General features: G+C 53.3%; 2 protein-coding genes across 4 annotated transcripts; both read right to left on the bottom strand.

Moving 5' to 3' along the window:
• Positions 1-896: 896 nt before the first annotated feature.
• CCDC124 (coiled-coil domain containing 124) lies at positions 897-12967 on the bottom strand. Of its 2 annotated transcripts, none has more exons than XM_037992067.2 (5): positions 12912-12967; positions 8325-8494; positions 2068-2257; positions 1537-1651; positions 897-1376 (listed from the first exon to the last, which is right to left on the bottom strand). In XM_037992067.2, the coding sequence occupies exons 2-5, from the start codon at positions 8481-8483 to the stop codon at positions 1169-1171; spliced, it is 672 nt and encodes a 223-aa protein (XP_037847995.1). In that variant the 5' UTR covers positions 8484-8494; positions 12912-12967; the 3' UTR covers positions 897-1168. The 2 variants fall into 2 exon arrangements, with proteins under 2 accessions (XP_037847995.1, XP_037847996.1); XM_037992068.2 differs by having other exon boundaries at positions 12920-12963.
• Positions 12968-19615: 6648 nt separating this feature from the next.
• On the bottom strand, positions 19616-20321 carry LOC103234158 (ATP synthase subunit f, mitochondrial-like). Of its 2 annotated transcripts, XM_073017277.1 has the most exons (2): positions 20178-20304; positions 19616-20060 (listed from the first exon to the last, which is right to left on the bottom strand). In XM_073017277.1, the coding sequence occupies exons 1-2, from the start codon at positions 20296-20298 to the stop codon at positions 20032-20034; spliced, it is 150 nt and encodes a 49-aa protein (XP_072873378.1). In that variant the 5' UTR covers positions 20299-20304; the 3' UTR covers positions 19616-20031. The 2 variants fall into 2 exon arrangements, with proteins under 2 accessions (XP_072873378.1, XP_037848214.2); XM_037992286.2 differs by having other exon boundaries at positions 19616-20321.
• Between the last annotated feature and the right edge of the window lie 1217 nt (positions 20322-21538).

The raw sequence follows: 21538 nt of genomic DNA on the forward strand, positions 1-21538 counted from the left end.
GAGACGGGGTTTCACCATGTTGGCCAGGCTTGTCTCGAACTCCTGATCTCAGGTGATTCGCCCACCTTGGCCTCCCAAAGTGCTGGGATTACAGGCGTGAGCCACTGCACCCAGCCCTGACCACTGCAACTTCTGGGGGTACCTCCTTCCCCTGCTTGCCCTCCTGGGTCTAAGCAATTTGCTCAGCCCACACAGCCTCATAGGCCCATCTCCCAGCTGCCCTTCCTCTGTTCTTAAGGGCTGGCTAAGCTCTAGGAAGCCAGAACTAAGTTCAAATCCCACTCCACCCTTCCCAGGCGTGCAGTCTCCGACGGGACGCTTGCTCACACCCACTCCAATCCACCTGCTTACTGCAGCCTCCAGGCCTTTCCCGGCCCAGTGCCTTCCTCCTCCCTCTGCGATGAGATCTGACTCATCCCCCACTAAGGAAGAAATCCTCCACTGGGAAGCCTGCCCAGGATTCATCACAGAAGGATTTGGCCCAGATGCCTCCCCTGTAGGAATAACACCACAGCCGTCAGCATTTCCTGACCCCAAACACAGCATGGAACCCCCAATGAAGTCCTAGGGCCCACCCTGACCTAGAATCTCAGGAGGCAGACAGCCTCCAGCTCTTCTCTGGCTCTGCCCCTGAAGTGTGGCCAGCACCTCCACTTCCACCTTTCTGAGCGTGTGCAGGGGATAGCGGAGCAGGTCCCTCACTGGACAAGTGGCACAGTCAAGGAGGGGTGCTGGCAGGAGCCGATGAGGTACAGCTGGCAGCAGGAAGGAGTGCGCTGTTGGGGCTCTTGTCTTTTCTAGCTATGGTCCCAGTGCGGTTCACAACAGGTCCCCAAAGCTGTTCCCTCTCCCCTGTCTCCACCCACCTCTCCCCACCCACTCACTTAGGCTTCAAGTGCCTCACTGCAGCCTTGCCGCCACCTTTATTGGGCACTCAGCCCTGAGGCTCTACACACACGCGCTGGGGGATGGGAGGGGGTGGGGTGTCACTTGGGGCAGGGATCCTCTGGCGGGAGGACGGGTGGCTGGTGATAACAGCATGGCCCCGGGGCCCGACGCCTTGGCCCCCCCGGAACGCTCTGTGACCCTTGAAGCTGACCTGGCGTAAGGGCGTGCAGAGTCGTGACCTGGACCACCCGTGGGTGAACTGGCTCCCCCAGTTCTGGGCTCACTTGGGGGCATTGAAGGGCACAGCCCGCTGGTTCATGGGGTTGTCGGGAGAGCGGAGCCACTCCTTCTTGAGCAGCTGTTTCAGCTGCGACAGCCGCATGTTGGGGTTCTCTTGTTTGAGCCGCGGCAGCTGGGCTTCCTCAAAGGCTGTGAAGGCTGCCCGCATGCGTCTTTCTGGGTGCCGGTCGGCCGCCTCCTCCGCCACGCTGAGTAGGGGTGGACATGCACGTCAGGGGGCCTTGGGCGCAGCCTCGCCCCGAAAAGCCCGGCCCCGCCCCCCGGTGGCCCCGCCCCCTCGGAGGTCTTAGGTCCCGCCCCCAGAGGACCAGCTCCACCCCTGGGAAGCCCCAGGCCCCGCCCCGTTACCTGAGCACGGCGATGGCGTCCTCGATGGTGCGGGCCTCCATGCTGCCCTCCTCCAGCACGCGGCGGTTCACGTTCTCCTCCAGCGGCACCTCCAGATGGCTCTTGGCTTTCTCGGCTGGGCGGGTGGGTGGGTGAAAGAGACAGAGAGAGATAAGCAAAGATGCACAGTTCCAAGGAGATGAGATAGAGACTAGCAGGAGAAGCTAGGGGCGGGAGGAAGGCGGGAGAGATGAGGGGGTATGGAACCGACTTGAGCTGGTAAGCCCTCTTGGGACAGGTCTCACCCTCCCGGCGCCCAGTTCTCTGCCTTCCTTTGCGGCAGCCCTGCAAACAAGAGGACCCTAGGGGGCCCAGGCCCAGAGGTTGTATGTGCTCACGGCCAGGCTTACCAGGAGGCGGCCTACCCACCCACCTTGCACCACGCGGAGCCCTGGCAGCTTCTCTGGGGGCCAGGAGGGGGTCTAATGGACTTAAAGTCCACTGCCTCTGCAGTGGGCAAAAGTGCAGCTCCAGAGCGGGATGCCGCCCCACCTGTGTCCGGGGCCTCCCTGAGCTGATGGTCTCGGCGCAGCGTGTCCTCGATCTGGGCCCGGGTGACCTTGCTGGACGTGGCCACCCGCGGCGCCTTGCCGCCCTTGAGCTTGGAGTCCTCCTCCTCCAGCAGGCGCTGCGTTTCCTTCTTACGTTCCAGCTGGTCGAGGCGCCGCTTCTCCTTCTCCTCCTGCAGGGGCCGCGTGCATGGTCAGGCAGAGGACCCCACACCCCCGCGGCACCCACTAGCCTGGGGTTCGAGTTTTCATCTCAGCCAATAAAGATTTAGACTCTCTGCTGGGTGCAGGGGACATGCCAGGAACAAGATGGGTCCTGGTGCTGCCCTGGGCAGGGGATGTGAGGCCAGCAGGGGAACCTTGGACAGGGCGGGTGGGTGGCTCTTGAAGTGACACTCCTGGGTCCGAAGAGGGCCGGCCAAGGGGGAGAGCAGGGGAACAGGGGCGTCCTTAGAGGCAGGGGTACTAGTACAAAGGCGCCGAGGCAGGAGCCATTTGTTATAACAGGAACAGCTTGGAGGCTGGAGTGGGAGTGAAGGGGGTGGGGGAAGAGGTTGGGAGGGAGATGGCTGGGCCATGTGGAGCCAGCCTCTGGAGGCCAGGGAGGGGTTCATGTTGGATTCTAAGAGCGGTGGGAGGCCTAGACCCGTTTCAGGCTAGGGCAGGGGCTCTGTCCTTATGAGTCGGGCAGCACTGTCCACTTTTCCCTGACGTGGGTCACTGAAGCTGAAACTGATCCCACATCGGCCACCCAGGGAAGCCCTGATGCTGGCTGGATGAGGGACATCTGGGCTAGGGGACTTGCCCTTGCCCTGTCCTGCACCTACCCCAGGGGGCCGAGTGAGCCCATGGTTTATATATAGTGCTGCTGGAGGCTCAGGGCAGTACTCTGCCCGCTGCCTGGCACTCCCGCAGGGCCCTGGTCTTGGACACCCTTGCCTGCCCGCTCACTGCTTGAGACTCCACCATCTGACTCTCACACCTTCAGCCTTCCCAGGGATGATCCCCACACCCACAGTGTCCCCCTGGGACACTACCATTGCGTCTCCAGATAGATTTGACAGAAGGAAATGTCACAGAATAGGGGTAGACGCGCCTAAGACAGCACCAGAGCCTGACCCCCACCCCCACCTGCACAGCAGGAAAGTTGGAGGGGGTGTTAAAGTCAAGGATGTTAGAGCGCACAAACGGCTCCCACTGCTGTGCTGAGGAGGCTGTTTCTCCCTCGGTCAGAGGCAACGTCCTGAGGCTCCCTGACTGACGCATGTCACACACACATTCTGAACCCTGCCTGAGGCTTTTTTTTTTTTTTTCCTGAGACAAAGTCTTTGTCAGCCAGGCTGGAGTGCAGAGGTGCGATCTTGGCTCACTGCAACCTCTGCCTCCTGAGTTCAAGCAATTCTCATGCCTCAGTCTCCCAAATAGCTAGGATCACAGGTGCCCACCACCACGCCTGGCTAACCTTTTCTAATTTTAGTAGAGACGGGATTTCACCATGTTGCCCAGGCTGGTCTCGAACTCCTGACCTCAAGTGATCTGCCTGCCTTGGCCTCCCAAAGTGCTGGGATTACATGTGTGAGCCACTGTGCCTGGCCAATGCACGATGTTTGAAGTGAGGAGAGGTATCACTGGTGGGGGACAGACCAGGATGGGTATGAGGGAAACTCACGGGGCTGGGAATGTTCTAGAGGGCAGGGGTTGACAAACTGTAGCCAACTGCCTGCTTTGGTAAATGTTTTCTTTTTTTTTTTTTTTGAGACAGAGTCTCGCACTGTCGCCCAGGCTGGAGTGCCGTGGTGCGACCTCAGCCCACTGCAACCTCCGCCTCCTAGGTTCAACTGATTCTCCTGCCTTAGCCTCCGGAATAGCTGGGATTACAGGTGCCCGCCACCATGCCCAGCTAATTTTTTGTACTTTTAGTAGAGATGGGGTTTCACCATGTTGGCCAGGCTCGTCTCGAACGCCTGACCTTGCGATCCACCTGTCTTGACCTCCCAAAGTGTTGGAATTACAGGCAAGAGCCACCACGCCTGGCCCCTTTGGTAAAGTTTTATGGGCACGCAGCCATACCTATTTGCTAACCTACTGTCAGTGGTGGCCTTCATGCTCAATGATAGGCTCTAGTGGCTTCCTGTCTGACCCCTAACTGAAGACTAAGCTATTCACCACCTGGCCCCAACTGCCTGTCCAACCCTCTCTATACCTTGTCCCGGATACATGCAATACAGGCGTGCTCAGAGGTTCATGCTCTCTGACCTACACTCCTAGGACAGGCACGCTTTGCTGTCCCTTAATCAAACCTCTTAACAGGCCAGAGGCAGTGGCTCACGCATGTAATTCCAGCACTTTGGGAGGCCGAGGTGGGCGGATCACTTGAGGTAAGGAGTTGGAGACCAGCCTGGGCAACATGGTGAAACCCCATCTCTGCTAAAAATACAAAAATTATCCAGGCGTGGTGCCATGCCTGTAATCCCAGCTACTTGGGAGGCTGAGGCAAAAGAATCGCTTGGACCTAGGAGGCGGAGGTTGCAGTGAACTGAGATCATGCCACTGTACTCCAGCCTGGGCGACAGAAACTGTCTTAAAAAAATGAAAAACCAAACAAACAAACAAAACAAGGCCAGGTGCGGTGGCTCACACCTGTAATCCCAGCACTTTGGGAGGCAAAGGTGGACGGATCACTTGAGGCCAGGAGTTTGAGGCCAGCCTGACCAACATGGTGAAACCCCATCTCTACTAAAAATTAGCCTGATTTGGTGGCACACACCTGTAATCTCAGCTACTCAGGAGGCTGAGGCAAGAGAGTGGTTTGAACCTGGGAGGCAGAGGTTGCAGTGAGCCGAAGTCGCACCACTGCACTCCAGCCTGTGTGATTGAGTGAAACTGCCTCAAAAAAAAAAAAAAAACCGCTTAACAAATGAGAAGGTGCTAGTCTGGCTCCAGCTCTTCCTCATAGCCATGTGATCTGGGCTTTCTGCCTTCTCTGCCTGTTTCCTCCCAGAGGATAGGGCCAACACCAGTGGCCAAGATGCAGGCCACGGGGAGGGCTAGGCCAATGATCCTGACTCTATGGGCGGAAAGGTCTCTGGATTCTCTATCTGGATACTGGATCTTTTTTTTATTTTATTTTATTATTATTATCTTTTTTTTTTTTGGAGACAGAGTCTTGCTGTGTCGCCCAGGCTGGAGTGCAGTGGCGCAATCTCAGCTCACTGCAAGCTCCGCCTCCTGGGTTCACACCATTCTCCTGCCTCAGCCTCCCAAGTAGCTGGGACTACAGGCGCCCATCACCACACCCGGCTAATTTTTTTGTGTTTTTAGTAGAGACGGGGTTTCACCTTGTTAGCCAAGATGATGTTGATCTCCTGACCTCGTGATCCGCCCACCTCGGCCTCCCAAAGTGCTGGGATTACAGGCGTGAGCCACCATGCCCAGCCTTATTTTATTTTTTTGAGACAGACTTGCTCTGTTGCCCAGGCTGGAGTGCGGTGGCGCGATCCCGGCTCATTGCAACCTCCGCCTCCTAGGTACAAGCGATTCTTGTGCCTCAGCCTCCCGAGTGGCTGGAACTACAGGTGTGTGCCACCACGCCTGGCTAATTTTTATATTTTTAGTAGAAATGGGGTTCCACCATGTTGGCCAGGATGGTCTCAAACTCCTGACCTCAGGTGATCTGCCTGTCTCGGCCTCCCAAAGTGCTGGGATTACAGGCGTGAGCCCCCGCACCTGGATGGATAATGGATCTTTGACATTGTTTTGCTTTTGAGTTTTCAGCTTTCCTACAGTGTCAAAATTTTGATGATCCCCCCACCCCAAACTATAAATATCTTCATGGACCCATTGCAGCAGGGTGGGTAGGGGTGGGGCTGGAAGAAAGCCAGGGACAGTCAATGTGTACTAAAAACAAGGCAGGATCTACCCCTTCACAGAAAGGTGATGGGAGGCCAGGCACAGTGGCTCATACCTGTAATCCCAGCACTTTGGGAGGCTGAGGTGGGAGGACTGCTTGAGCCCAGGAGTCTGAGACCAACTTGGGCAACACAGTGAGATGACTCCCCTTCTCTACACAAAATACAAACAATAGCTGGGCATGGTGGTGCATGCCTGTAGTCTCAGCTGCTTGGGAGGCTGAGGCAGGAGGCTTGCTTGAGTTCGAGAGGTCAAGACTGCACTGAGCTGTGATCATGCCACTGTACTCCAGTCTGGGCGACAGAGCAAGACCGTCTTTAAAAAAAAAAAAAAAAAAGATGATGGGTAAAGCAGGTGGAAATGTTCAGATTCCCCCCAAGAACTGGGCATGTTGTCAGGATAGCAGCCCCTAAGCTGGGGGGTTGCCTAGGGAGCCGGTGTCTCAGCTACCCCAGGGGGTGGAAACCAGGAGCTGTGGCTAGCATGGGTCACTGGCGCCACCTACTGGGCCAAGCAGATCAGCATCAGCCCTAAACCACAACCCAGACACCAATGAAGCAAGCACTGTGTGCTTGGTCCTGGGCTTTTTGATGGATCTCGGGTCACATTCTCATTCTGTTGCCCAAGCTGGAATGCAGTAGCATGATCATAGCTTACTGCAGCCCTGACCTCCCAGGCTTAAGTGATCCTCTCACCTCAGCCTCCCAAGTAGCTGGGACGACAGGCATGCACTACCATGAATGGCTAATTTTTACATGTTTTCTGGAGATGGGGTCTTGCTATGTTGCCCAGGCTGGCCTCAAGCAATCCTCTCACCTCAGCCTCCCAAAGTACTGAGATTACAGGCATGAGCCACCACGCCAAACTATGGCTTTTAAAAAATAAACACCTGGGCCGGACGCAGGGGCTCATGCCTATGATCCCAGCACTTTGGGAGGCTGAGGCGGGCAGATCACCTGAGGTTGGGAGTTTGAGACCGGTCTGACCAACATGGAGAAACCCCATCTCTACTAAAAATACAAAATTAGCTGGGCGTGATGGTGCATGCCTGTAATCCCAGATACTCAGGAGGCTGAGGCAGGAGAATTGCTTGAACCCGGGAGGCGGAGGTTGTGGTGAGCCGAAATTGGGCCACTGCACTCTAGCCTGGGCAACAGAGCGAGACTCCGTCTCAACAACAACAAAATAAACACCTAGAAGAACCTGTGGACCTGGGTCAGCAGGTTGGAAACGGGGGCCGGATCACAGCGTTTCTCTGTCTCAGCACTGCTGACATCTGGGGCTGGCTCGTTCTTTGCTGTGGGGGCGTCCTGTGCATTCTAGGGTGTCAGCATCTCTGGCCTCCACCTTCTAGATGCCAGCAACACGCCCTCTCCCCGAGTTATGACAACTAAACACATCTCCAGGTGTTGCCAAGCGTCCTCAGGGGCAGAGTGGCTCCATGGTGAGAATGACCATCTAGCCCAACCCTGGCATTACTCAAAGGAGAAAAACGTCCACAGAGAGCAATGACAGCCTCACTGTCCACAAACAAGCAAGACCATGCCACCCCAGGGCCTTTGCACACACTATTTCCTCTGCCTCCCTCCCCTCTGTCATTTCCAGTGCCTCTGGTGTTTTGCTTTTTGTTTTCTGAGTCAGTGTCTCACTCTGTTGCCCAGATTGGAGTGCAATGGCACGATCTCAGCTCACTGCAACCTCCGCCTCCCGGGTTCAAGCAATTCTCCTGCCTCAGCCTCCCAAGTAGCTGGGATTACAGGAGCGTGCCACCACACCCAGCTAACTTTTGCATTTTGAGTAGAGTCAGGGTTTCACCATGTTGGCCAGACTGGTCTTAAATTCCTGACCTCAGGTGATCCGCCCACCTCGGCCTCCCAAAGTGCTGGGATTACAGGCATAAGGCACAGCACCCCACCTCTTTTTTTTTTTTTTGAAATGGAATCTCGCTCTGTTGCCCATGCTGGAATGCAGCAGGGAGATCTCGGCTCACTGCAAACCTGCGCCTCCCAGTTCAAGCAATTCTCCTGCCTCAGCCTCCAGAGTAGCTGGGACTATAAGTGTGCACCACCATGCAGTTAATTTTTGTATTTTTAGTAGAGACGGGGTTTCACCATGTTGGCCAGGCTGGTCTTGAACTCCTGACCTCAGGTGATCTGCCCACCTTGGCCTCCCAAAGTGCTGGGATGACAGGCGTGAGCCACTGTGCCCAGTCCCTCCTGGCCTTTCAGACCAAAGCTCAGAGGGGTCTCTTGCTATTCACCCACATTGACATAAGCACCACTGGCCTCGGCCACAGGGCACACGGGCCGCGGGGACTTGGGGCACACGCACCTTGCGCTGCTCCTTCCTCATGACGTGTTTGTCGTTGTCCTTCCAGTAGGCATCCTCCAGCTCCTTCTGCTTCTTAGCATCAGCGGCCGCCTTGGCCTCTGCCCTCCGTGCCCGGGCCGCTGCCGACTTGGTGTTCTCACCCTGGAACTTCTTGGGCATCCCTCAGCAGGCTGTGGGAAGAGGATGGGGGCAGGGGAGCAGGGGCTGGTGGGGACATCGGCACTCAGCACCCCCAGACTCACACCTGGGCAGCCAGGACCCTCTTGGGGCCTCCATGGCCTTCTCTGTATAAAACAAGGGCTTTGGACTTAGCGCTCTCCTTGTAAAAGTTTATTAAGGCAAAATTCACATCATGACACCAAATGAGATCATTTGGGCCGGGTCTAGTGGCTCACACCGGTAATCCCAGCACTTTGGAAGGCCGAGGCAAGCGGATCACTTGCGGTCAGGAGTTCAAGACTAGCCTGGCCAACACAGCAACACCCCATCTCCACTAAAACTACAAAAATTAGCTGGGCATGGTGGTGTGCACCTGTATTCCCAGCCAGTCAGGAGGCTGAGGCAGGAGAATAGCTTGAACCCAGGAGGTGGAGGTTGAAGTGAGCCAAGATCATGCCACTGCACTCCAGCCTGGGCGCTAGAACGAGACTCCGTCTCAATGAAAGGAAAAAGAACCAATTTAAAGGTGTACAATTCAGGCCGGGCGCGGTGCCTCACGCCTGTAATCCCAGCACTTTGGGAGGCCAAGGTGGGCAGATTACCTGAGGTCAGGAGTTCAAAACCAGCCTGGTCAACAGGGTGAAACCCCGTGTCAACTAAAAATAAAAAAATTAGCTGGGTGTGATGGTGGGCACCTTTTTTTTTTTTTTTTTTGAGATGGAGTCTCGCTCTGTCGCCCAGGCTGCAGTGCAGTGGCCGGATCTCAGCTCACTGCAAGCTCCGCCTCCCGGGTTTACGCCATTCTCCTGCCTCAGCCTCCCGAGTAGCTGGGACTACAGGCGCCCGCCACCTCGCCCGGCTAGTTTTTTGTATTTTTTAGTAGAGATGGGGTTTCACCGGGTTAGCCAGGATGGTCTCGATCTCCTGACCTCATGATCCGCCCATCTCGGCCTCCCAAAGTGCTGGGATTACAGATGGTGGGCACCTTTAATCCCAGCTACTTGGGAGGCTGAGGCAGGAGAATTGCTTGAACCTGAGAAGCAGAGGCTGCAGTGAGCCGAGATCGTGCAACTGCACTCCAGCCTGAGTGGCAGAATGAGACTGCCTCTCAAAAAAATAAATAAATAAGAGCTGGGTGTGGTGGCGCATGCCTGTAATCCCAGCTACTCAGGAGGCTGAGGCAGGAGAATCACTTGAACCCAGGAGGCGGAGCTTGCAATGAGCTGAGATCACACCACTGCACTCCAGCCTGGGCAACAGAGCGAGACCCTATCTCAAAAAAAAAAAAAAAAAGGTGTACAATTCAGTGTTTAGGTATATTCACAGCGTTGTACAAATACCACCTCTGTCTAGTTGCAGAACACTTGCATCCCCCCAAACGAAGTCACATCGCCATCAGCAGTCACTCCCTGTTCCTCCTCCCCTAGCCCCTGGCAACCACCAATCTGCTTTGTTTCTATGGCTTTGCCTGTTCTGGACATTTCAGTCCATATCAACGGAATCATAGGCTGGGTGCGATAGCTCACGTTTGTAATCCCCATGCTTTGGGAGGCTGAGGCAGGAGGATTGCTTGAGGCCAGGAGTTCAAGACCAACCTGGGCAACATAGCAAGACTCCATCTCTACAAAATAAAAAATAACTAGGCACAGTGGCTTGTGCCTGTAGTTCCAGCTACTTAGGAGGCTGAGGTGGAAGGATCACCTGAGCGTAGGAGGCTGAGGCCACAGTGAGCTGTGACTGTGCCGCTGCACTCCAGCCTGGGCGACAGAACACAACCCCGTCTCTTAAAAGGGGGAAAAAAAAAAAAAGGAAACGAGGCACCAATACATGATACAATGTGGTTGAACCTCAACAACACGATGCTGAGTGAAAGAAGCCAGACACAAAAGGTCACACAGTGTGAGAGTACATTTATTCATTTATTTTGGAGACAGGGCCTTACTCTGTTGCCTAGGCTGGAGTGCAGTGGCGAGATCTTGGCTTACTGCAGTCTTGACCTCCTGGGCTCAAGAGATCCTACCACCTGAGCCTCCTAAGTAGCTGGGACTATAGGTGCAGGCCACCATGCCTAGCTTTTTTTTTTTTTTTTTTTTTTAGGCAGGGTCTATGTTGCCCGGGCTGGCCTTGAACTCCTGGGCTCAAGTGATCCTCCTGCCTGGGCCTTCCAAGGTGCTGGGATTACAGGCCTGAGCCGCTGCGCCTGGCCCTTCTTTCCTTTTTATGGCTGAATACTCCTCCACTGCATGGATACGCCACATTTTGTTTATCCATTTGTCCACAGCTAGACATCTGGGCTATTTCTACAGTGGGGCTCTTTTTTTGTTTGTTTTGAGACGGAGTTTTGCTCTTTCACCCAGGCTGGAGTGCAGTGGCGCAATCTCTGCCCACTGCAACCTCCACCTCCCGGGTTCAACCAATTCTCCTGCTTCAGCCTTCCGAGTAGCTGGGATTACAGGTGCCCGCCACCACGCCTGGCTAATTTTTGTATTTTTACAGAGATGGGGTTTCATCATGTTGGCCAGGTTGGTCTCGAACTCCTGACTTCAGGTGATCCACCTGCCTTGGCCTCCCAAAGTGCTAGGATTACAGATGTGAGCCACCGCGCCTGGCCCCATCAGGTCTCTTGCAAGTCATGCTTCTGTGACCATGTGGCAGTCTGCCCCCGGGAGACTTCAGTCCCCAAATTTCCTAGAGCTGGGTGAACAATAAAGCCACCATAAATTGCCCCTGATGGCTTGGGGCCTGCACCGCTGGGAGATGTTATAACAATCCTAAAGCTTCAGGCCCCTGGGCACCTGGTCCCTATCTGGTGTGAGGCCCACGTGAGAAGCCAGGGAATGACAAGGCACACACAAATGGTAGGCACCACCGTTCACCAAATGTCTGGCCCTTGGTGAAGTGCTTTACAAGGACCAAAACAATGGAATGTCCCCAAAACCTTAAACATGGGGACTGTCATTTATCCCCATTCTAAAGAGGGGAAGCCGAGGTCTCTGGCCAGGACACGCAGGGCTGAGCCTGGAGCCTTATCTCAAAAGTCTGTTTTCAGGTGAAGTGGGGGAAGGCCACCAGCTGAGAAATTAATAGCACTCCACCAGGGTGCTGAGGATGCCAGCGCTGTGCCATCCAGGGCATGAGACTCAGCACTCTTATTTTATTTTCAGACGGAGTCTTGCTCTGTCACCCAGGCTGGAGTGCAGTGGTATGATCTCAGCTCACTGCAACCTCCACCTCCTGGGTTCAAGTGATTCTCCTGCCTCTGCCTCCCCTGTAGCAGGGACTACAGGCATGTGCCACCATGCCTATCTGATTTTTGTATTTTTAGTAGAGATAGGGTTTCACCATGTCGGCCAGGCTAGTCTCAAAGTCTTGACCTCAAGTGACCCGCTTGCCTCGGCCTTCCAAAGAGCTGGATTACAGGCATAAGCCACAGTGCCTGGCAATTTCTGCTGTTTAATCCACCCAGTCTGTGGTATTAGTTATGACAGTCCAAGCTGACAAATACACTCTTCTGTGTGTGGTAAACACTCATTCACACACACCACGTCACTCAACAAATATGTACTGGGCACCTAATACGTGTGCGATGCTGGGGAAAGAGGTGGCACAAATGAGCTTTCTGCCTGCATGGGACTCCCAGACAAGAGCCACCACATGCAGTCAGAGTCCTAACAAGGGCACACAGGGCGCTGGGGAAGCCCAGAGAGGGCTTCTGACCCAGCCTGGGTCAAAGGGCTTCCTAGAGGAGACATCTAAGGAAAAGTCTCAATGAGTGGGGGAGATCCCAGCCTGCACGGGGGATGCAGGAGATAGGCTGGAAAAAAGGGGCGATTTGTATTCCAGGGAGATGGGAAGGTGTGGAGGGCGTTAGACCCGGGAGGCCCAATCTGTGGGTCACACAAGCCCTCTGGGGTTGTTGAGGAGGTGGACTCCCCAGATGGCAGGAGCTGGGAGCCCAGGCGGGACCCAGGGAGTGGCTCAAGCTGGGTGAGGGGCACACTTAGGAGATCCACGGGGATCAAGACCCCACGGATGTGAAGGTAAAAGAACAGAATACGAAGATCAACAATGCCTCCTCCAAGCAGCCCTCCCGGCTATCCCTTCTGAGGTTCCCCACCACTAATCCCCCTACAAGAGGCCGGGGTCGTCCGCACCCAACTCTGTCCCTCTCGAGACCGGAAGCTGCCCTGGGACAGTCCGGGACCAGGGGGCCTCGAACACTACGCTGTCGCGTCGGGCTTCAGTCGTCTGGTCTGGAAATGGGCATCGCCCCCAATTAGGTGTGGTTCAGACTGGATGCCGGAAGTGCTCCCGCCTCCCAGCATCCCTCCTCCAGCCTTCCCAGGGGATGGTCCCAGGCCAAGCAGCCCCCGCCCCGCGCCTTTGCCCCCCGAACCCAGGTTCCGCTCGCGCCACAGGCGCTCGTACCTCCTTACCCCAGCGCCGGCCCGGTCGCGCCTCCGTGACGTCACCGCGGGGCCTGCGCGCTGAGCTCCTGGCGGCGCGCGCTCATTGCGCCTCCGTACTGCCACCATCTTGGTAAAGGAAAGGATGGCTGGGCCTCGAACCCAAGCCAGGGTAGTCAGCCACTTCTTTGTCTCTTCAAAAAGAGGACACTTAATATGCCCTCATTCCCTACGCTCGCTTTATATATTGACGAACCAGGAGGGGCCGCAGAGGCGAAAATCTAGAACATTGCCTTTACCAAGATGGCCGATGCCCGGACGAAAGATGGCAGCTGCGACTACACACGTGGACTGGCGGTTTCAGCCAGGAGCTGCCCGGCCGCCAGAGCGCGCCCGCGGTCCGTGAGGGGAGGTGGACCCGACGACAGAGCCCTGTGGAAGCCTCTCCGTAGCTCTTTGCAATCCCTTAGCACTTTAAAATTGCTTTGCTAGTCCTGAGTTTCTGCGACCCACTTGTGACTCTGGGGTGGAGCTGGGAGAGGGGAGACAAGATAAATGGGGCAGAGAAATTAACACACACCAAGCAGGCCAGGTAGAGAAACTGAAGTTCAGAGAGACCAGGAATTGAGTTTGGCCAAAATGTAACCGCGAGTAGGCTCATAACCGCGAGTAGGCTCAAATTCCGTCTCTTGCTCCTGTAAACTGAGGCTGGAGCCAAACCGGGAACGAAGACACAAGGCAAATGGCAGTGAGAATAGCCTTTTATTAGGGCTTGCGGGCGAGGTTCCTCAGTCCAAAGGTGTGGGCCGAGGAAGTCGCGCTGAGGAGGGAGGGTAGGGGCTTTTTATAGCCGGAGAGGTAGGGAAGCTGGTTGTGCAAACAGGGCCTGGGGGGGCTTGAAACTACTAGGGCAGGAGTTGAGTAAGGGTCATGAGGAAGGGGTCTTTGGAAACTGTCAACCGAAATTGGTGTTTACCAACTTGTGGAATGCAGGTGAGCTGCAGGTCATAGGGGAGTGTGGTTACCCAGCCAGAACTCTGACGCATGTAAGCCTGCGGGTGTGTACAAGGGTGAAGGGAGTCTTTAACAAAAGGCCTGCTACGTGGGTAACGCCGCCATGTTGGGTCTATATTCCTGCCTAACAGCTCGTGCCAGTGCCTCCCCCTGGATTGCTGACCTGCTCCCCACTTTTGCAATATTATTTATTAATTTTATTTAGAAATTAGGTTCAGTGTGCCAATTTGTTTTAGGCACTATACTTTAGATTTTGTGCATTTACTATTTCTCAGTGTCGTCATCAGTAAAAATGGCGGTATTAGGTGTCTAAGGATGGTTACACTGGATCTGACTGTGGAGAGGGAAAAGCAAATGCTTTTGGGGCAGTTTGGGTAGGAGTAGTTGACCACAGAGTCCATTTCCTAAAAGGCATCCCCACAGCGACCCCGCTGGCACCTAAATCCCAGTGCGTGATGCACCTCCCCTGCTCTAACACCTCCCCTGGGTTCCCATTGTCCCATAAGACTCCTCCCACCTCCCACCCCATCTCCTTTGCCCTCCCTCTCATCCTTCCGTTAGCTCTCAGCTCAGGTCGCATCAGCCCCATCTTACAAATTGTCAGGCGCAGTCTTGCCTCAGGGAGTTCCCCCAGGAATTTCCCAGGTTTTTCCATGGCCAGCTCCCTCCCTTCCTTCAGGCCTTGCCCTAAATATCCCTTCCTCAGAGAGATTCTCCCAGATCCCCCCACCCCCGCCACCAGGCAAAATGGACACGTCCTTCTCCAGGCTTCTTTCTTTCTTTCTTTCTCCTTCCTTCCTTCCTTCCTTCCTTCCTTCCTCCCTCCCTCCCTCCTTTTTTTTTTTTGAGACACGGTCTTGCTCTGTCTTCCAGGCTGGAGTTCAGTGGCGCGATCTAGGCTCACTACAACCTCCGCCTCCCGGGTTCAAGCGATTCTCCTGCTCCTGCCTCAGCCTCCCAAGTAGCTGGGAATACAGGCACGTGCCACTGCGCCCGGCTAATTTTTTTTTTTTTTTTTCTTTAGTAGAGACGGGGTTTCACCCATGTGTGCCAGGCTGGTCTTGAACTCCTGACCTCAGGTGATCCAACCGCCTCAGCCTCCCAAAGTGCTGGGATTACAGGTGTGAGCCACCACAGCCGGCCCATCTTTCTTTTTTTTCTTTTGTAATATCAAGTTGCTTTAACATTTTGTGGACCTGTTTAGTTTTGGACTCCCCCATGGCTTCGATGTCCAGAGGTGAAGTTCCTGCACCTGGAACGGCGTTTGGCCCTTAGAAGAAGAGGCTCAATATAACCATGTATTGTCAGTGTTGGGGGAGGCGTTGGAAGGTGCCAAAGGCACCTTAATTAACCTTCCACTGATAAAGAACCAGGCCTGTCACGCCTTCCCGACCAGGCTTGTCACACTTTCCTAAGTGTGAGAAGAAAGCCTCTTCCTTCATACTGACATAACTTAGGGGTGTAGATCAAGTGAATTTCAATCCAGAACAAGCCACGTCTTCGGCAAGGTGACTTCTGGTGTCTCCAAGGCACCCCGCCACGGAGTACAGTGCCCAGAACTGTACAGCTTCTATTGTTCTAACATTCCATAACTTTTAGATGTGCGCATTCTCAAGTATTGAGGTCCTACTGTGCGCCACAGCTGGTACCACACAGTAGGATGAGACAGAAAGGGCTCTGGTTGCACGGGGCTCAAAGCGGAAAATCACATGAAAGATTATTATCCTGGCTGGTCGCAGTGGCTCATGCCTGTGATCCCAACCCTTTGGAAGGCTAAGATAGGAGGATCTCTTGAGGCCAGGTGTTTGAGAGCAGCCTGGGCAACATGATGAGACCCCATCTCTATAGAAAATAAAAATATTCGCTGGCCGTGGTGGCATATTCATCCTCCCATTCAAGGGGCTCACTTGAGCCCAGAAGTTGGAGGCTGCAGTGAGCTATGATAGCGCCACTGCACTCCAGCCAGCCTGGGCAAAGGAGCCTGTCTCTTAAAAAATAATAATAAAGGCCAGGCATAGTGGCTCACGCCTGTAACCTTAGCACTTTGGGAGGCCGAGCCGGGCAGATCACCTAAGGTCAGGAGTTCGAGACCAGCCTGACCAACATGGCGAAACCCTGTCTCTACTAAAAACACAAAAATTAGCTGGGCGTGGTGGCGCATGCCTGTAATCCCAGCTACTTGGGAGGCTGAGGCAGGAGAATCACTTGACCCCAGGAGGCAGAGGTTGCAATGAGCCAAGATCATGCCATCGCACTCCAGCCTGGGCTACAGAGCGTGACTCCATCTCAAACTAAATAAATAATAATAATAAAGGTCAGGCATTGTAGCTCATGCCTATAATCCCAGCACTTCAGGAGGCTGAGGTGGGCAGATCACTTGAGGTCAGGAGTTCAAGACCAGCCTGGCTAACATGGTGAAACCCCATCTAAAAATTACCCAGGCATGGTGGCATGCGCCTGTAATCCCAGCTACTTGGGAGGCTGAGGCAGGAGAATCACTTGAACCTGGAAGGCGGAGGTTGCAGTGAGCTGAGATCATGCTACTGCACTCTAGCCTGGGTGACAGAGTAAGACTCTGTCTCAAAAGTAATAACAATAATAATAATAATGATCCTAATCATAACTAAAAGATGTGCCTGGGGTTGAAACAGGGTTGTGGAGGCCCACAGCCTGGGTGATCAAAGAGGGCTTCTCAGAGGTGCTGTTATTTAAACAAAGCTCTGAAGCTTCAGAAGGAAAGAGTTGAATGAAAAAGAGAGGGAAAGGTGTTCTGGGCAGAGGGAACAGCATATGCAAAGGTGAGGAGGTGAATATAAAGTGAGGAAGAAACAAGTAGCCCTGGACCACTGTCAGCTAGCAGTTGGCCTGGCAGTCACAGCTAAGCTGTGGAGTTTTTTGATTGACCAAACCAATTTCATGGAATGTCCACATCAGACAGTGACACTTGGCCATAGAAAAACAAAACCCTTCCGTAATCGAGTCTTAGCACAGGTGAATACAAGAGCATTGTCCAAACCACAAAAATGGCCAAACCTCCCCATCTCCTGGCCAAAGGGTGTGACTGCTAGTTTTCGCCAATTCCCAGCAGGTTCCCTTGCCTTCTAGGTAAAAGGATTATTAAAGGCCGGGCGCCGTGGCTCACGCCTGTAATCCCAGCACTTTGGGAGGCTGAGGCAGGCAGATCATGAGGTCAGGAGATTGAAATCATCCTGGCTAACACAGTGAAACCCCGTCTCTACTAAAAATACAAAATTAGCCGGGCGTGGTGGCGGGCGCCTGTAGTCTCAGCTACTCGGGAGGCTGAGGCAGGAGAATGGTGTGAACCCGGGAGGCGGAGCTTGCAGTGAGCAGAGATCCGGCCACTGCACTCCAGCCTGGGCGACAGAGCGAGACTCTGTCTCAGAAAAAAAAAAAAAAAAAAAAAAAGATTATTAAAATACTTAGAGAATTGTCCCCACTAGCTGTTTGCAGGCAATCCAAGGCAGAATCCCACTCCCTTGAACTCTCCTGAAATCACCCCACAGTCGCCCTAGTTCTGTAACATGCTCTTTCTCATTTTCTCTTTCTGAGATAAACAGAACCCCTTCCGGTGTTTCTTCCTTCAATGGTTTAATCCATAAACCCAGCTAGGTTTCACTGCAGCTGTTTTTCTGGTGATATTTGACATCAACAGGACTGGACGTCCTACTGAGATTGGGCTGAGACCCTCCCTACCACCAGTCAGTAACCTGGACTCAGCAAAAGTGTGCACATCTGAGGTCGGGCGCGGTGGCTCGTGGCTGTAATCCCAGCACTTTGGGAGGTCAAGGCAGGCAGGTCACCTGAGGTCAGGAGTTGAAGACCAACCTGGCCAACAGTGTGAAACCCCGTCTCTACTAAAAATACAAAAAGTAACTGGGCACGGTGGTGTGCGCCTGTAATCCCAGCTACTCGGGAGGCTGAGGCAGGAGGATTGCTTGAACCCGGGAGGCAGAGGTTACAATGAGCTGAGACTACACCACTGAACTCCAGCCTGGGTGATAGAGCAAGAGTCTGTCTCAAAAAAAAAAAAAAAAAAAAAAAGTGTGCACGTCTGAGAACTTTGTGTCTCTATCTGCTTAAGGTGATTCTGCCTATGGCTGGAAGGTAAGTTAATGCTGAATGGAGTTTCGGTTATGATCTCATTAGGGCCCTTCCATGCAGGGTTTATTTCATTTGCTATTCTAGGAATGAGTTTCTCCGGGGTTTTTTTTTGGTTTTCTGATCAGTCACTCTGTTCCTTGGTTAAATTGTTTTCTCTCTCGATACCTCCTCCTGTGGTCTGTCTCTTGTGCAGGCCTGTATGAGTTTCTGGTGGCTGCAGTAGCAAATGACCACAAACTAGTGGTTTTGAGAACAACAGAAATTGGCTGGGCGCGGTGGCTTATGCCTGTAATCCCAGCACTTTGAAAGGCCAAGGCAGGTGGATCTCCTGAGGTCAGGAGTTCGAGACTAGCCTGACCAACATGGTGAAATCCTATCTTTACTAAAAATCCAAAAATTAGCCAGGCATGGTGGTGTATGCCTGTAATCCCAGCTACTCAGGAGGCTGAGGCAGAAGAATCTCTTTAACCTGGAAGGCAGAGGTTGCAGTGAGCCAAGATAGTGCCACTGCATTACAGCCTGGGAGACAGAGCAAGACTCTGTCTCAAAAAAAAAAAAAAAAAAAAAAAAAAAGCCAGGCACGGTGGCTCAAGCCTGTAATCCCAGCACTTTGGGAGGCCGAGACGGGTGGATCACAAGGTCAGGAGATCGAGACCATCCTGGCTAACACAGTGAAACCCCGTCTCTCCTAAAAAATACAAAAAACTAGCTGGGCGAGGTGGTGGGCGCCTGTAATCCCAGCTCGGAGGCTGAGGCAGGAGAATGGCGTGAACCCGGGAGGCGGAGCTTGCAGTGAGCTGAGATCTGGTCACTGCACTCCAGCCTGGGCGACAGACCGAGACTCCATCTCAAAAAAAAAAAAAAAAAAAAGGAAACTGCAAATCAATTCTCTCATAGTCCTGGAGGCTTTAAGTCTAAAATCAAGGTCTCACTTTGTTGCCCAGGGAGGAGTGGAGTTGTGCAATCTTGGCTCACTGCAGTCTTGACCTCCTGGGCTCAAGTGATCCTCCTGCCTCAGCCTCCCAAGTAGCTGGAACTACAGGCCTCACCGCCAAGTCCAGCTACTTTTTTTTTTTTTTTTTTTTGAGATGGAGTCTTGCTCTGTCACCAGGCTGGAGTGCAGTGCTGCGATCTTGGCTCACTGCAACCTCTGCCTCCTGGGTTCAAGTGATTCTCCTTGTCCTCAGTGGGAGGTACCATTGGAGAGGGACATGTTTGGTCTTGGTTTTGTTTTTTTGAGACAGGATCTGCCTCCATCACCCAGGTTGGAGTGCTGCAGTGTGATCATGGCTCACTGCAACCTCTGCCTCCTGGGCTCAAGCAGTTCTCCTGCCTCAGCCTCCCGAGTAACTGGGACTACAGGTGTGCACCACCACGCCCAGCTGATTTTTGTATTTTTAGCAGAGACGGGGTTTCACCATGTTGGCCAGGATGATCTTGATCTCTCGACCTCGTGATTCACCTGTCTCAGCCTCCCAGAGTGCTGGGATTACAGGTGTGAGCCACTGCGCCTGGCCAATTTTTGTATATATTTTTTTAATTTTTATTTTTATTTATTTATTTTTTTATTTTATTTTTTTTTTTTGAGACGGAGTCTCGCTCTGTCGCCCAGGCTGGAGTGCAGTGGCGCAATCTCGGCTCACTGCAAGCTCCGCCTCCCGGGTTCACGCCATTCTCCTACCTCAGCCTCCCGAGTAGCTGGGACTACAGGCGCCCGCCACTGCGCCCGGCTAATTTTTTTCTATTTTTTAATAGAGACGGGGTTTCACCATGGTCTCGATCTCCTGACCTTGTGATCCGCCCGCCTCGGCCTCCCAAAGTGCTGGGATTACAGGCGTGAGCCACCGCGCCCGGCCTTAATTTTTATTTTTTACCAGTCATCTTTTATTTGGAGGTTAATTCCCATTAGGACATGAAAGGATTCAGCAACGATCGAGATTGTGTTCCTCACGGAGGGGCTCGGGCCAAGGTCATGGGGTCAGGGGGTGGTGCAGAGTGTGTCCTCTTCAGTGGTATTTACGGAGCCGCTCGTGCTTGAGATGCTTGTAGGAAAGGCAGTAGTTGAAGAGCACGTAGCATGCCAGCACCATGGTAATCCCCGAGATGCTCCCCTTTCTCACGTTAATGTACTTGTTGTAGTACTGATAGTAACCTCTTCGAAATGCTCCGAAAATGCCACTAGGGCTGAAGTCCCACATCAAGATCCAGCTTGGCAGCTCCCCCAGTTTGACCTCCAGAAGTTTCTTGTCCTTCACTGGTACAACTGACGCCATCTTGGAGTCCTGGTGTCCGCAGTCAATTTTTGTATTTTTTGTAGAGACGAGGTCTCACCATGTTGCCCAGGCTGGTCTCGAATCCTGGGCTCAAGTGATCCTCCTGCTTCAACCTCCCAAAGTGCTGGGATTGCACTGTGGGTCCATCGGGGGAAATGTCGCTAGAGGGAGGACAGGTCTAGACTCAGTAAGTCACCCTTGAGTCAATGATGATGGCCAAAGTGTTCCAAAGATCTCCTTGGACCACTGTCCTTTGAGAAACGTTTCACCATTTCAAAGTCCTATAAGGAAGCTGTGCACAGTGTTGTGCGCCTGTAATCCCAGCTACTCAGGAGGCTGAGGCAGGATAATCGCTTGAGCCCGGGAGGCAGAGGTTGCAGTGAGCCGTGATCACACTACCGCACTCCAACGTGGGTGACAGAGCCGGATCCTGTCTCAAAAAAACAAAATGTGTCTCTCTCCAATGGTACCTCCCACTGGGGACAATTTAGAATTTGAGTGGCCACTGTGAGACTTTTCCACTGGAGAGGAGACTTTTAATGGAAAGATCAAATTCTCATGAGGCGATCATCTGTTGTGCTATTTATTTATTTATTTGAGACAGGGTCTCACTCTGCTGCTCAGGCTGGAGTGCAGTAGTGCAATCACAGCTTACTGCAGCCTCGACCTCCCAGGCTCTAGCAGTCCTCCTGCCTCAGCCTCCCGAGTAGCTCGGACTATAGGTGCGTACCACCACACCCGGCTACTTGAAACGTTTTTTTAAAAATTGCAATAGGGTCTTGCTCTGTTGCCCAGGCTGGTCTCGAACTGCTGGGCTCAAGAGATCCTCCCCCTTTGGCCTCCCAAAGTGCTGGGACTACAGGTGTGAGCCACCATGCCCGACTAATTTTTGTATTTTTAGTAGAGACGGGTTTTTGCCATGTTGGCCAGGCTAGTCTCGAACTTGGGACCTCAGGTGATCTGCCTGTCTCAGCCTCCCAAAGTGCTGGGATTACAGGTGTTAGCCACTGCACCTGGCCAATTGTCTTTTGAAGGTCCAATTTTTATGTTTGTCTGGAGCCCCCTTTATCTCTGTTCTTTAATTTTTCTTTTTTCTTCCTTCCTTTCCCTTTTTCTTTTCTTTTCTTTTCTTTTTTTTATTTATTTCTCTTTCCTTCCTTTCTTCTATCTTTCCTTCCTTTCCCTTTCTTTTCTTTCTGGGCTCCCTCTCTCTCTCCTTCCTTTTCTTTCTCTCTTTCTC

Source organism: Chlorocebus sabaeus, chromosome 6 (assembly GCF_047675955.1).
Source record: "Chlorocebus sabaeus isolate Y175 chromosome 6, mChlSab1.0.hap1, whole genome shotgun sequence".
NCBI lineage: Eukaryota > Metazoa > Chordata > Mammalia > Primates > Cercopithecidae > Chlorocebus > Chlorocebus sabaeus.